This window comes from Podarcis erhardii, assembly GCF_964252035.2.
Source record: "Podarcis erhardii genome assembly, chromosome: 2".
Taxonomy (NCBI): Eukaryota; Metazoa; Chordata; class Lepidosauria; order Squamata; family Lacertidae; genus Podarcis; species Podarcis erhardii.
Genome location: NC_138498.1, coordinates 125,809,660 through 125,825,240, shown reverse-complemented (window position 1 = coordinate 125,825,240; position 15,581 = coordinate 125,809,660). Strand labels below are relative to the sequence as shown.

The 15,581-nt window shown below is 53.5% G+C and overlaps 1 protein-coding gene across 1 annotated transcript in view; it reads left to right on the top strand.

The window, feature by feature from the left end:
- The window catches only part of COL11A2 (collagen type XI alpha 2 chain), a 99,323-nt gene that overhangs the window by 28,200 nt on the left and 55,542 nt on the right, over window positions 1-15,581 (top strand). The window contains exons 6-16 of the mRNA XM_081849104.1: window positions 2,771-3,028; window positions 3,944-4,090; window positions 4,561-4,725; window positions 6,675-6,734; window positions 8,601-8,642; window positions 8,764-8,826; window positions 10,781-10,855; window positions 11,213-11,299; window positions 12,567-12,623; window positions 14,484-14,537; window positions 15,404-15,457. Coding sequence (XP_081705230.1) covers window positions 2,771-3,028; window positions 3,944-4,090; window positions 4,561-4,725; window positions 6,675-6,734; window positions 8,601-8,642; window positions 8,764-8,826; window positions 10,781-10,855; window positions 11,213-11,299; window positions 12,567-12,623; window positions 14,484-14,537; window positions 15,404-15,457 — 1,062 coding nt within the window. The remainder of the gene's footprint in view (window positions 1-2,770; window positions 3,029-3,943; window positions 4,091-4,560; window positions 4,726-6,674; window positions 6,735-8,600; window positions 8,643-8,763; window positions 8,827-10,780; window positions 10,856-11,212; window positions 11,300-12,566; window positions 12,624-14,483; window positions 14,538-15,403; window positions 15,458-15,581) is intronic.

The window sequence follows — 15,581 nt, the reverse complement described above, 5'->3', positions numbered from 1 at the left end:
GGAATCCTATTCAGAATGAGGGAATTTCCCTTAAAAAAAGGGAAACGTTGACAGCTATGCCCAAAGGCTCCTGGTTCAAGGTTGGGCCTTCGGAGAGACCCCCGCCTGACCTCTGGGAGAGACGGATCTTTGCGGACGAGGGTCCAACTCTGTACAGAACAGCTTCCTAGGACACTAAATCTGCCTGGACTGTGCCAGGAGAGGGAAAGGAAAGTATTTTGCAGGCTGTGATGACACAAAGGAAAGACCTTTTCCACGTGCCAGATTCTTAAGGTCAACCAGAGCGAAAATCCGCCTCACATCTTCCTTCTACGGGGAATTTTCCACCTTCGTTCTGACTCAGGCCGTTTCGTTGGTTCCTTGTGTTTCGGAGCAAGGCCAGTCTCCCCTTTCGGCCAGCCCAAAGATGGAATTGCGGAGTCGGAAGGGACCCTCTGCGGTCATCTAGCCCAACCCCCTGCCATGCAGGAAGCACAGCTGAAGGCTCTGGGGTGTTTAACTGTCCTCGCTGACACTGCGATTTCGCCTCCTGGCAGCTCCTAACGCCCCCTTTTGCCGGTGGATCTGGAGTGCAGGATTGTGTCCATATTGCACCTGAAGGGGAAGCAGGTTGCTAACTTGGGGCGATTATTGAGAACGTTTTTACATACAGTATTGGTAAAATATGGACTAGCAATGAGCCCCCCTCCTCGTAATGGTGAAAGGGCAAAAACTCTCTCTCACACCAATTTGAGCACATTGTTGTCCGTTGACAACTTGAGCTGTGATCCCTTCATTGCAGGGGGCCGGACTCTTAGGGTCCCCTTCCAACACTGCAATTCTATGAACTTTTTGGAACATTTCAGGTGGTGCGGCTGCCAGTTGATCAAAGAAACCTTATTCCATTAGCCACCTGCTGCATTTTAACCGATTGATTAAATCTGCATTCGTTTTCATATGCAGAGTGAAAAATAATCCCTCGCCCCCCCTTGGTGAAAGAGGCTCCAGTTTCTACCACCTGCATTTTTAAGCAGCTTGGCTAATCCAGCCAAAGGTTTTTAAGTTGATCAATTTAACCAACTAATTGACAGATCAGCTTTGCAGTCCTGGTGAATTATCAGCCGGTAAGCGGGCAAAAACTGGATTCCCTCTCAAATCGTTTTTTTTTTTCTTTTCCTTTTTGCGGTTTCTTAGAATTAACTTTCCCTCCCTTGTTTGCTTTTCGGGGGTGGGGATGATCAGTGCCACTGAATCTGCAGGAAAAAGCGCCCCCCCCTTGCTGGTGTTTCAAAAGGCTGGGGCGCAGGAACCCCCTTGCCACTTCCCCAATCCAGTATTTTTTGGAGTTAAAAAAGAGAGGAGAGTGTCTTCAGGGGGTTCAAAGCCCCCCAATATTGCACCCCTCATTTTTAGGAGCACCCTGCACCTATCTGCGGAAATGGTTCTCAACCGCTGGGGGGTTGGCCTTCTGCCCCCCCCCCCCGGGACTGGCGAATCTCTGCAGCCGTTTATGGTTTTTTGTTCTGTTTTTGAAGAAACCACTTCTCTTGCTCTCCCTCAGTACTTTGGTGAGGACCTGCAGGACTATGACACCTACCCCTACTATTACGGGCCTAGCGAGGGCGGATTGGGCCCTCTCTCCTCCGCGCCTCTGGGGGGAGCCAGTGAGCAGGTAAAGGGAGCGGCGCTGCGGTGCTCCTCCCCAGAAACGTCCCTCCGTCCGTCCGTCTGTCCTCGTACCTGAGTCTTGTCCTTGTCATGTGGTTGTGGAAGAGTCCACCTGTCTGTCTTGTCCACCTGTCCATCAGTCCATCCATCCATCCATTTATCAATGTCTATGCATTACCTTGCCTTTAATTTAGCAGCTTGGGGGGCAAACCTCTCCTCCTGCTAGTTTTGTCCAGAGATGAACAGCCATGGAGAGAGTAGAGTCTGGGGAGTCATCCAGGCAGATTGGGGGAGTGTGGGTTGGGAAATAGCCATTGCTGGAGAGGCAGGATCATGACCATCCTTGGGTAGATAATAGCCGAGTTGCAGGCAAACATTATTATTATTATTATTTTAAATGCCGCAATGAATGGTGGAGTTCACTCGCGGTTGCGCTGCATCATATCCCACGTGGTCCATTGGAAATGGCGGAGCCCATGGTGCAGCGCGGCCGTGGCTGAAACCCAAACATGCAGGAGTATCTGGGGCAATGCAGAAACGGTGGACTAGTTGCAATGAGGAAAACCACAATCTTACAGGCGGGTTTTCTGCAGAAATCTGTGGAGCTCTAGGCTGTGGACTGAATTCATTCCGAACCAAAAAAATTAAATAAACCATCATAATAAGAAATATCCTTCTGTGGTTCCTTTACTAGTGGAAGGCTGTGAGTATTTACTTGGAAGTGGGTTTTAGTGGGCTGGTTCAGGAGAAACGCTAAGCCATAGTTTAGTGTTTGGAGAGCATGCTCTGCCCCAATTTGGCCACCAGAAGCAGCTCAGAAGTTTTTTCTCCTGTGTTTGGTTAAGCCATGCTGCTGTGTTTTCCAAACCCGGGGGGGGGGGGGGAATCCCGCTTCTGCCACCTTGGAGGCAACTATGTTTAGTGCAGAGAAGGCAGCTTCAAACCACAGTTTACAAAGCTCTTCCGCTGATGGTGGTTGGGATTAACCACAGTTTAGGGTTTGGCCACCATGTTTCTCATTTGCTTTTGCTTCCTGATCCTCCCCTCTTCCTCCTCCATCGCCATCTTCATCACCCCGCCCTCTGTTGTCGTTTGTCCTCGCCGTCCTCCTCGCCGCTGCCAGAAACCGGCCAAGGGGAAGCCCCCCGCCAAGCCCAAACCGAAGCCGAAGCAGCCCCAGAAACGCCAGCTCGCCAGCACGGCGCCCGCCTACGCCGCCAAGACCGGCCCCAAAAATGGCTCCAAGTACCCCGGCAACGGGAAGTCCGGCGGGAAGGCCGGCAGCACCAAGGCGACTACGAAAAAACCCCCGGGCAAATTGGGGGGCCAGGCCCACGCTGGCGCCGTCGGAGCCCGGAAGCCGGGGAACGGCTACCAGCAGGTAGAGGCACAGGGGAGGGGGTGCAGGGTGCGGCCTGGCCCCCCACCCCTGGGATCCGGGCAAAGCTGGCTGCTCTGGCCCCCCTAAAACCACCCCACTGCCCTCTCGTCTGCCTGTGTGTCTGTCTGCGTCTCCCCACCTCCACGTGTCTCTGTGTTAACTGTACCACGTCCTGCATGCTGGGCTGTTGGGGGGGCTGCAAGAGAAAGGGCCCCCGAAACTTTGGAAGGGCTCCCCACCCGCTCTTGGGAAGGGTGGCTGGATTGAGATTTGACTTTCCCTCAACCTCCTGGGAAACGAGAACCCACATCCGTGCCAGGGGGCCCTATCCTAAGCTCGAACTTCTCTTGCACTTTTCCTTTCCCCCAAATGGACACCTGCCCCCCCCCAAATTGCTGGCATCCTTGTCCGGCTTGCAGGTGTGGGGGGGTGAGATTCTGCTCCCCGAGATCCATTTGTCTCCCCGAGGGAAAATGATCTGGGATAAGGAGAAACGCTCCTTGCAGAATTGCTGAGTTTGGGACGGGACCCCACAGGGTCATCCAGACCAACCAACGGCCATCTCCTCCTTCTCCTTCCTCCCGGGACTCGAGAGGAGAAGTTTGGATGAACTAACCATGTCTGCATATTTTTTCTCTCTCCCACCTTTCCCCTGTCTGGCCTGTTTCCTTTTTCGATCCATCCTCTCCCACTCGTCCGTTCGCCCCACAATGTGACGGCCGTGTCCCCCCCTCTCGTGGGCATCTTCTCTGCACCTCCATCAACACATCCTTCCTTTCCTTCCTCAACACGCCAACTCTGCCCCTCCTCTTTCCGTACATACCCAACCCCACACACTGCGTTGCTTTCCTCTTCCCCTCCCCGGCTCGTGACTCTTTCCTCCGCTGCCACCACTCTCCTGCACCCGCTCTCAAGGACGTGGGCCTGCTCCCCACAGAGGAGCCCTGGGGGGCCCACGAGTACCTTGACTACACCTTGCCTCCTGAGGCGGAAGAGACCTATTGGGAAGAGGGCCCCACACAGGAGGCGTCCCTACCTGTTGCCTCGTCGCCACGGGGAGAGGTAAATGTGCCTCTGGCACCCGCGTCCTGGTGGGCCAACCTGAGACAGAAGGGCGTTCACTCCCTGGCTGGGTGGGCCGTGCAGGGTCCGCAAGAGAGGAGCCAGGACTCCTGGGTTCTGTGGGAAGGAGAGACCCAATGGGCTTGAGGCCCCAGACTCCTGGGTTCTCAGGAAGAGCAGCGCGGATTGACAGGCGAGGGGAGGAGCCCTCTGAGCTCAGGGGCTTTGAGTGCAGGTAGGGCCAGGGAAGACCCCCTGGGCCTGAAATTCTGGAAAGTCAGAAGGCATGATGGGAGATGTAGTCCCAAGGCAATGGGTGGACCCCGCCGCAGCTTCCTCTGCCCCCTTGCTGCTCTCTGGCAGGCTGGTGGGGCAGGAGATCCCCCCAAGAATGACACCTGGGTGGGTGGGCACCAGCCCCGTTTGCCCCCCTAACGTATCCATGGGTTCCCACCCTGCCCGGGGGCCAGGAGGAAGCGCCCAGCCCACGTCCCGCCGAGGAAGAAGTTTTCACCGAAGAGGAGGTCCCCGGCGTGGGGCTGGAGTACGAGTACGCCTATAGGAGCTATGGCGAGGGGGCCGAGCCGTCGGAGCTGGGGCCTGTGCTCTCGGCCGAGACCCCCCACAGCGGAGGCGTAAGTGGGGTGCTGCCCCCTCCCTGGAGGCCCTCTGGCGTTCTTTGCCGCGCCTTCCTGTCCTCTTGGGTCTACTTCCTGTTGGTCGCGCTTGTCTGTGATGTCACTTCCTCTCGCCCGGGGTTTGCTTACGGAATGGTTTCGGCCTTGGCCTCTTGCTCTTGTTTTGGTGTTTTATCTGCAACCCGTTTCTGTTTCCTCCTCTTTCGGTTCTCCGCCACGACACTCCTTTTTTCCCAACAACTTTGGTTTGCGGTTCCTGGTGGGCATGTGGCTGTGGATTCGGTTTGCTGATGTCACTTCCTGTTTGAGGATGCCCATTTCCTGCTGCCTGCACACCCCTTCCTGTTTCGAAGTCGCCACTTCCTCCTGCCCTTGCCCCTGTTCACCACTGGGTGGCGGTAGCACTTCCTGTTCCGTGTGCAACCCTTCTCACTTCCTATGACCCTCCTCTTTGTCTGATGACATCATTTCCTGCTATTGGCAGATGCTGGATGTTTTGTCATGTTGCCTGTTTGAGTTGTTTGCCATTTTCTGCTGCACTCTTTTCTGAAGTTCCTCTTTAGTTATTTATTTCAACTCACTTCCTGTGATGCCATTTCTCTGTGTGGCGATGTCATTTCCTGTGATGTCATTTCCTTCCTTGTTGACGTGTCCTGCAACACAGTCTACATAGAAATGGGCTGCCATCCTTTCCTTGGTCGCGGCTGCGGCAATGGCAGGAGGGAAGCTTCCTCCCTGTTCTGTGATGTCATCACATGCCCTATGATGTCATCACACTGCAGGGCCATTTCTGCAGACAGCCTCCCCTTTCCTGGCATGGTGCAATTGCTGGAACTCAGTTACCAGTTTGGGGGGAGGGCCAAAAGCCCCCAAACAGGACATGGTAACTGTCAGTCCACGCTGCCATCTTGGAAAGCAGCCCCTTCCCCTTCTTCCCCACACCTTGGCTCCAAACCTCACACCCCTTTCAACCTCCGAATCTTCATGTGTAGAATTTTGCGGGAAGAGCTGTGGGATTCAGAGGCTCACTGGTCACAAGCGGTTTATAAATTTTATGAAATAAAAAACAACAACCCAGGATACATAAGAGTCTAAATTTAGAAGGAATAGGGGCAACCCCCCCACTTTTATTTTTATTTTTAAAAATAATGAACACATAGGCTTTTAGCCAGCTAAATTCTACTCCATTGAAGGGAGTCACATCCATCTATTCCAGTGGGTTTACTCTGAGTAGGATGAACCTTGTCTACTACTTAGGTGCCTGAAAAATGTTCTCCGCCAGAGCTCGTGTAATTCCCCCTTTTCCACTTTTACTCAAAGCCCTACTCAAACCTTACTACAGGTTTACTCCGAGTTTCCTCCAGCTGGTTTATTTACGTGCCACCCCCCCCCTTCATTCTCAGTCCATTTTGACAACAGATCCCTTTTTGTTCGCCTGCGGCTCCGGCCCTCGCTGTTTGCTTCCATGAAAAACAAACGGCAGCTTGACTCCCCCTCCTGCCCCACCTTTCAGCGGCAAGCCAGCCATTCCCCCTTTTTAGATGAGCATAGAATCATGAAATCGGAATCGGGACCCCCCGGGGTCATCTAGTCCAACCCTCTGCAATGTGGGAATCTCCGTCCTTTCCGGCCCTTTTAGCAGCTGCTCACCAACATATGCTTGGCTTTAAGTCCACGTCGCCAAGCTGCCCACTTCGCAGGGACGGCATGGCAGAGGGTTGGGCTGGATGGCCTTTGGAGGGCCCTTCCCAGTCGATTGCAGGCTGTTCCTTTTCCCCAGAGAGCCCCTCCTCTCCCCGCCCGCACTGAACTGCGTCTGTGAACCCCCTCAGGTGTGGACCCCCCCCACTTTTTGCACCCAGGGCCTGGGGTTGGGGGGGTTTGAGCCCGTGGCGCCATTCTGTTGACTGGCCTCCTCTGTGCGGCTACATGTCTGCTTCCCCCAGGCCGTCCGAGGAGCCAGAGGCTATAAAGGAGAGAAGGGAGAGCCGGCCGTCTTCGAACCCGTAAGTTCCTGGAGGGGAAGGGGGTCCTGGCCTGGCTTGGATGGGGGTGGGGTGTGTGTCATTTCGGACTGTGTGTGTGTGAGAGAGAAAATTCAGCATTATGGATGCCATCTTTCCAAAGGTGAACACTCCCCCACACAAAAGTTGCTCAGCCTTTTTTGGGCAAAGTTGCCGAACCTTTTTAGCAAAGACATTTTTTCCGATTTTTGAAAATCCCACCGTTTCCGAGGGGCGAATCCCGGCTACGTCCGGGGTATTCCAGATGTGGGGCAGCCCCTCCAAACATCGGGCAGTCTAGGCAGGCTGCAACGGACTGCCTGTCTCCTTGAGGTCTCCTCCATCTCCACAATTCCACGACGGATGCAAATACAGTGGTACCTTGGTTCACAACCGTAATCCGTTTCGGAGGTCCGTTTGCAAACCAAAACAGGTTGCGACCCAAGGTGCGCTTTCACCAATGGGGCCTCCAAAAAGAAATTGGTTGTAATCCAAAAAAATTAATGGGTTGTAATCCAAAAAAAAGTTTGTAAACCGGGACACGGGTTTGATGTGTAATCCAAAACGTATGCAAACCAGACTGTTCACAAACCGAGGTCTCCCAAATCCTGCAATATCTCTCCGCTTCTAATCTGCACGACCTTCTTCCTCATTTTGCACAAGTCAGTCTGTTGTGCGCAAGGCCTGGTTTTCGCAGGCACGTTCAGCCAACTCCGGCACCGTAGGTTTGAAGAATTGTTGAGTTGGAGGGGGACTGCCAAAGGTCATCTAGCCCAACCCCCCGCTGTGCTGCCCTGACGCTTCGCCTCCATGAGGTCTAGCGGCTTGCTTCTGCCCCACCCAGGTCTCAAAATTTTGAGATTGTGGCAAAGGCCGGCCAGACTCCTCAAAGGGAAACCAGCGGGATCTGAGCCTCAAGACTCTCTCCCCAGTTTCCAGCAATTATTCCAGAGATGATTTCTGGAAAACACAACCCACGGTAGCTATTGATAAGCTTATTTTCCTCCACGAATCGGATGGATCCAGTAATACATCTTTCATGTCCCTGTAGGTTTTAATTTAATTAGTAATGTTGGGAAGGTAGCCTATCTAGGGGACGGAAAACTCTGACCCTAAACCTCCACTGTCCTGCGGAGAAGAAAAGGCTCAGGAGTAAACCCGACACAAATCGGAGTCCCTAAGACGGTTGTGGAGTTGGATGGGACCCCCAAAGATCATCCAGTCCAACCCCCTGCAAGGCAGGGTTCCCATTGGTTCTGGTTGTTTCCATTCATTTCACAGGCTGCGTTGAGTGCATCCCAGAGTGCACCAAACCAGGATGCAAACGGCTCAGTTTGGAATTGAAAATAAATATCGGCAAGCGTGGGGGGGGGGCTTCCATTTTGCTCCCCCTGCCCAGTAACTGCAGGACTGGGAGCCCTTTTTGCACCAGCAGTTGCCCCGGAATAACATCTCCCCAAAGACCACCCCTTCCCAGTTCCAGCTTCCTTGCAAGCTCCCAAGGCAGGAGGGGAATCTGAGGCCTCACCAGCAGATCTCGGCAGGATCGGGGCCTCTTGGCTCCTTTTGGGCGGCCTTCAGAATTCCCCAGAGAACGGGGTTGACCTCTGAGAGACCGTGCAAGGCAGCCATCCAACCGGCGGAGCTGCGATGCCCCAGAGTTCTCGGGTTTTTGTGTAGCGTTATCGTCTCAGCATAGCACACTGGGTGTGTGTTGGTGGGGAGGGGGGAGAATAGCCGGTGGGGGTGTAAACAATGAGCTCTTTCACGGGCGAGAGCAGAGGGACGGGGCCTGTCCCTCTGCCAAGGCAGGTCTGCGGCTGCTTCCTAACTCCTTCTTTTTGCATGCCTGTGTTTGTGCCTCTGCAGGGGATGCTTGTCGAAGGTCCCCCAGGCCCCGAAGGAGCTCCGGTAAGAGGCATGCAAAACCCCAGGGTGGGGGGTTTAAGGGGGTGAACCAGGCCTCCATCCCATCTCATGCCCCCTGTCTGGTGGGCAAGGGTCATGGTCTTCTGTTCCTCCTTCCCCACAGGGTATCAGCGGACCACCAGGGACCACGGGACCCCCAGGACCCCCTGGCGACTCTGGGGAGAGGGTAAGGCTGCGATCCGGCGAAGGAGAGCGGAGAGAGAAGGGCATGTGGTGAAGGAGGCGTCGAAGGGCAGCTCTTGCCCCTTTGCAGACAAACTTCAGCGTCACAGATTGGATGCAAAATTCAGCATCACAGATTGAAAGGGATGCAAAATTCAGCACCACAGATTGGTTGGATGCAGAGGAAGGGTGGGAGGAACTAGCGGGGGCACCCCAAAGGGAAGAAGGCTCAGAGCCCAGATATCTGGGGTGGGACAATGATGAGCCGTCAGAGGGAGAAACCTGGAAGAGGAGATGTAGGAAGCTGAAGAGGCGACAGGGCTTAGTGAGCAGGGGGAGTCTGTGGCAGAGCAAAGTCCAGACTCAGAGGCAGAAGCTGAAGCTGGAGAGAAGGGAGGGAGGCCAAGAGGCAGAGAGGAGCCAGGCAGGGGAAGAGGCACGGGGGTCTCCCCCTCCTGCTGCGACAAGCTCTCCTCCCCTCTGGTTTCCCAGGACCAGGAGAGGCATGAAGTGTGAAGAGCAGAGGCAGATGTGAGGGTCAGGTCTCTGTTTGCTTGCGGAATCCCTAGAGAGGCGGAGACATAGACGGCTGGGGGGAGGTGGGGACCTCAGCAACTGATCCGTGGGGCAAGAGCTGACTGAGCCACTCTGCTCATTGGGCCTGGCGCTCCTGTTTTTGCTCACAAGGAGTTCACTCCCAGCTGGCTGGGGTGATGCAGTGCTGGCTGGCTCCTGTCGTTTGGTACCCTGAAGGACGCCTCGTTCTCCTTTACGGATGTCCTTTGCGGAAGGGCGCCTGCAAATAATAATAATAATAATAATAATAATAATAATAATAATAATAATAATAATAATAATATATTTATTTATACCCTGCCCATCTGGCTGGGTTTCCCCAGCCACTCTGGGCAGCTTCCTACAGGATATTAAAAACACAGTAAAAAATCAAACATTAAAAGCTTCCCTAAACAGGGCTGCCTTTAGATGTCTTCTAAAAGTCAGATACAGTGGTACCTCGCAAGACGAATGCCTCGTAAGACGAAAAACTCGCAAGACGAAAGAGTTTTTCCTTTTTGGAGTTGCTTCGCAAGACGAATTTCCCTATGGGCTTGCTTCGCAAGACAAAAACGTCTTGCAAGTTTGTTTCCTTTGTCTTGCAAGTTTGTTTCCTTTTTCTTAAAACGGTGCATTCAGGGTGTGCAGTTGCGACTTGACTTCGAGGAGCAACTCATAGCACGCGGTGTGGTAGCCTTTTTTGAGGTTTTAGAAGACTTTGGTGATTTTTGAAGCTTTTCCAAAATCCGTGCTTCGCAAGACGAAAAAATTGCAAGACGAAAAAACTTGCAGAACGAATTAATTTTGTCTTGCGAGGTACCACTGTAGTTGTTTATTTTCTTGACATCTGATGGGAGGACGTTCCACAGGGAGGGCGCCACTACCAAGAAGGCCCTCTGCCTGGTTCCCTGTAACTTGGCTTCTCTCAGGGACGGAACCGCCAGAAGGCCCTCAGAGCTGGACCTCAGTGTCCGGGCAGAATGATGGGGGTGGAGACGCTCCTTCAGGTATACAGGACTGAGGCCGTTTAGGGCTTTAAAGGTCAGCACCAACACCAACACTGAATTGTCTCGGAAACGTACTGGGAGCCAATGCAAAGGAGAGTAAGGTACTCTTTGGGGCAAGGGATCGACCTCCCCTCCCCTGCGTGCTGGCATCTCAGCAATCGTCAAGTGCCAGGCTCAGACGGTGCCCTCTGCTCATGCAAAAGCCCAGATCAAGGCAGCCGGACCCGTTGAAGAGGCACCTGGGAGAAGAGGATGCTGGACTAGGTTGGACTGGTTAAACTGGGCTTGGGTGGCCGTGAGCCCTTGGCCGATTGTTGACAGTGCGCTTCGTCGTTCACAGACACATTCAAACGTGCGAGCCGCCCCAACTCTGCTCTCCCTCCTTCTCCCCAACAGGGCCCCCCAGGACGCCCCGGCATCCCTGGCTCAGATGGATCTCCCGGACCCCCTGGCACGTCCATGATGCTTCCGGTGAGTTGGGATGGCAGAGAGAGGCCGGCCGGTAACAAGGTCCTAAGCCAGAGGCTGACATCTAGGATCTTCAGGGATTAAATGCAGGGTAGTTCTGGAGGATGCTGTGAGCGGCTGACCAGTGCCAGTTTCTTCAGGGATTGGGGTGAGGGTTTTTGACGCCATGAACACTAGCCAATCAGAGCTGTGCACAGCCCAATTCTGCTGCAGACGGATGGCTCTCCCCTAGAAATCAGCCCTGAAAGGAGTCTGAGGGAAACATCTCCCTCCAACTGGGGTTGGGGGGCAAATGTGTGGATTTGGGGGTGTTTGGGTGTCTCTCGGTGGAACCTCAAATCTGCCTCTTCCCTCCCTCAGTTCCGATTTGGGAGCAGCGGAGGTGGAAAGGGGCCAGTCGTGGCGGCCCAGGAAGCCCAAGCCCAGGCCATCTTGCAACAAGCTCGGGTGAGTCCGGTTTCGGGGGGGATGAAGATGGTGATGAAGACCCCCCCCCATTTACTTCCCCTATTAAAGTCCAGGGAAAGGTGGTCTTTGCTTCCTGGTGGCCCACCCAGATTTCTCTGCCTGCGTTTCTGGGGCGGGTCCTTGTCTGACCTGACACTGGTCTTCCAGGACCCTGAAAGAGGGGCTTTTTTGGGGGGTGCAATGAGGGACCCTGTGAAGAGAGGCAGCAGTCTTTGGGGCATCTCAGTTTTAGAGGAAAAAAACGAGGAAGAGCCCACAGGGCAGAAGTTTATGAAATATAATATGCCTGGCGTAGAGAATAAGGAGAGAGAGAAAAAGGTTTTCTCCCTTTCTCATAACACTGAATGATAGAAGGTTCAGGGCAGATGAGAGGAAGTCCATCTTCACAGAGTTCAGCTGTGGAACTCCCTGCCACCGGAGTCAGGGAGGGGGGTCACCAACCTGAATAGCTTTAAAAGGGGTTAGGGTCAGGGAGGAGGAGAGGGCTTCTGAATCCCACTGACTGGAAAGCCCAGGAGGGGAGGGGGCTGTTATTGTGCTCAAATCCTGCCTTCGGGTTTCATATTGGGGCATCTGCTTGGCCACTGCGAGCAGGATGCTGGCCTAAGTGAGAAGGCCCTTTCCTATGTTCGCGTGGAGCCTCCAGGCCCAAAGCCAGTCTATCTGGAGCCCTAGTTTCTTAGGGGCATTGGGCCACTGTGAGAATACGGGGTGCTGGACGAGAGGGGGTTCCCGGCCTGATCCGGCAAGGCTCTTTCCCTGCTCTTAAGAGTCCTCTCTGAAGGAATGACCGCCGGATGTGGAGCATGCTTCCACCCGCAGACAAGCCACAGCTGTCTGAACATCATGCCCTCTATCTAACCTTTGGCTTTCTCAGTGGTCTGCCGTGCCCTGTCTGTGACCTCTGTCTCCTCCATCATACATTGTGCAAGGAGGAAATGACGCGGTGGAGACAGGTGCCAAAATAACTTTGTACCACCCCATGATCTTGGGACTGGAAGATGTGTAAAGGGCATAGTCTGCAAAATGTATCTGACTGGTGTTGCATATTGTGCTAATAAAAAGAGCCTCCACAGAGCTAGCTGGCAGCTTGCTTAGGCACAGCTCACCTGCATTACCAACTCCTGCCTCCTGCCTTCACTTCACCTCTCCCTTCCCAGGAGCACTCGCGTCCAAATGCTCTTCCAGTAATGGTCTGATACGAACACCTTAACCTCTCCTCCCTCCCCTTTTCTTTCCTCCGCAGCTGGCCTTGCGTGGCCCCCCAGGACCCATGGGCTATACGGGTCGTCCTGGACCCCTGGTGAGTATTTTGCTGGGGGGGGGTGCTTGGGTTTGTTTCCTGGGGCTCAGAGTAGAAGGACTTGGGTGCGTTTGGAAGAGCCATCCTCACCCACATTCCCAGGTCGGTAAATCCAGAATCCAACAGTGCTGTGGTGGTTTGAGTTTTTTCGGACGAAGACCTGGAAGGAACCAGAGTTCGAATCCCCCCTCAGTCGTGAGGTGTGGCAATGCAGTCGGAGCAAAAAGCAATTCAGCACCATGAATCGGGCCCGGAAATGAAGCTGCCGACCAGAGCGTTTGTTTCTGGAATGGGGGGTTTCTGCCACTGCATTTTGGAGCAAGTGAAGTTTCTGAGTTGTCTTCAAGGGCAGCCCCAGACAGAGCGGATTGCAGTAGCTGAGTCAACAGCTAATGCTATTCTGGACTGCTTCAACAGAGGCCTAGTGTCCAGGTCAAGAGAAGTCATAAGGTAAAGGGTAAAGGGACCCCTGACCGTTAGGTCCAGTCGTGGCCGACTCTGGGGTTGCAGCGCTCATCTCGCTTTATTGGCTGAGGGAGCCAGCATACAGCTTCCGGGTCATGTGGCCAGCATGACTGAGCCGCTTCTGGCGAACCAGAGCAGCGCATGGAAACGCTGTTTACCTTCCCGCCAGAGAAGGTACCTATTTATCTACTTGCACTTCGTGCTTTTGAACTGCTAGGTTGGCAGGAGCAGGGACCGAGCAACGGGAGCTCACCCCGTCATGGGGATTCGAACCGCCAACCTTCTGATTGGCAAGCCCTAGACTCTGTGGTTTAAAACACAGTGCCACCCGCGGAAGTCATAGTCTCACTCTATTCTGCCTTGGTCAGGCCCCACCTGGACTATTGTGTCCAGTTCTGGGCACCACAATTTAAGAAGGATGTTGACAAGCTAGAACATGTGCAGAGGAGTGCGACCAAGATGATCAAGGGTCTGGAAAGTGAGCCTGATGAGGAATGGTTGCAGGAGCTGGGTATGTTTAGCCTGGGAAAGAGGAGACTGAGAGGAGATAGGAGAGCCATCTTCAAATATCTCAAGGGCTGTCACATGGAAGAGGGAGCAGGCTTGTTTTCTCTTGCTGCAGAGGGTAGGACTCGAACCCAGGGCTTCAAGCTACCAGAAAGGAGATTCTGACTAGACACCAGGAAGAACTTCCTGACAGGAAGAGCTGTGTGACAGCGGAAGGGTCTCTCTCAGGAGGTGGTGGACTCTCCTTCCTTGGAGGCTTTTAAGCAGAAGTTAATGGCCATCTGTCATGGATGCTCTAGTTGAGTTTCCTGCTTTGGAGGGGGTTGAGGTAGATGACCCTTGGGCGTACCTTCAAAGTCTACAATCCTAGGGTTCTATACCTCCAGTCTGGAAGTTACTAGACAATGGGCTACACAGAGCAGAGCTTTCCAAACTTCATGTTGGTGACATGCATCATTTCGTGACACAGTAATTCAGTTTTGCATCATTTCGCAGCACAGTGATTCAGTTTCGCATCATTTCGTGGCACAATAATTCGGTTTTGTGTCATTTCACGACACAGTAATTCAGTTTTGCATCATTTCACAACACAGTAATTCAGTTTTACTAGCAAACCGGAGGTTAAACTAACCCCTTTCCAACCCTGGGACTCGCCAACACACTGCAGCCGAAACACTAGTGTGTTTGATAACCTCTGACGCAGAGTCCGCCACCTTCATCTCTTCGGAGGAAAAGCTGGGACACAAACACAGCCAATTTGAATTTGTTAGATGCTTCATCTCCCCAAGGGCAGCCCAAATGGATAAATAATCGCCGTACCAAACCAGATGAAATGTGCAGCCCTTCAGAACTAAAAATGTCTTTCCACTTTTCTTTCCTGTCTTCCAGGGTCAACCTGGCAGCAACGGCGTGAAGGGAGAGCACGGAGACTTTGGTCCCCAGGTAAGCTGGCTTCGCAGCCTGAGCTGGGAGCCCCCTGCCAGCACCCCAGTCTCTCCCCCTGTGCCCCCAAACCTCCCTTTAGCACAACCTGCGTCTCTGACCTCCTTCTGTTCAAAGCGGCTGGCAAATGAGACAGAACAGCCGTGCATCAGAACATCGCAAGCTCCACGTGAATCGTACGAAATGGCGAGGAAATCGTCAGTAAAACAATTGCAAAAGCATTTAGAAAACAACTAAAACATGAGCTGAACATCACAGTACGATATAAGTTGTGTTTTATTGGACCTGCTTGAGCTGAGATTCCTGCATTGCAAGACGTCAGACTAAATGATCCTTGGGGAGGCCAATTCTGATTTTCTGGCTCACACAGACCCATTGCACACCACCCCAAGTACGAGCGTACGAGCTGGTCTTTTGCTGATTTGTTCCCGGTTCCAAACCGCGTCCTTGCAGCCAGGCATATCGGACCCTCCAAATGTCCCTATTTCCCAGGGACAATCCCGATTTCTGATTTGACCCCAGAATATTCCACTTTTCCTTAGGATGCCCCTGTTTCCATGGGATAAATGTTGAAGGGGGTGGGATATTCCCCAAACCAGCAGAAAACAGCAAACTGCCGCCATCTCCATGTTCTTGCAGTAATTTGGCTGCTGCCCCCCCAGCTCAGATTCCTCCCCCCCAAAAAAAATCTAGTGGCTGCTACAGACCTCAAATGCAACAGACAGCTGGCGGGGGTGGGGTGGGACCCCTACCCAATTCCCCACCCCTCTTTCCTGAAGTCTGAGTCTTTCCTCTCTCGTCTCCCCCCCCAAATGTTTGGGGACAAGACGGGACACCCTAATACGACTCCCTCTTTCTCCACTTAGGGTCCTCGAGGTCCACAGGGGCTGACTGGACCCCCAGGGAAGCCCGGACGCCGAGTAAGTTTCTGTTTCTGATGTTTATTTTTTATTTTTTTAAAAAAAAACAACGGAGGCAGGTTGCCATTTTTCGCCTCCTCTGCGACCCCTGCGTTGTGGTGGGGTTGGTCTAGATGAGCCCCGG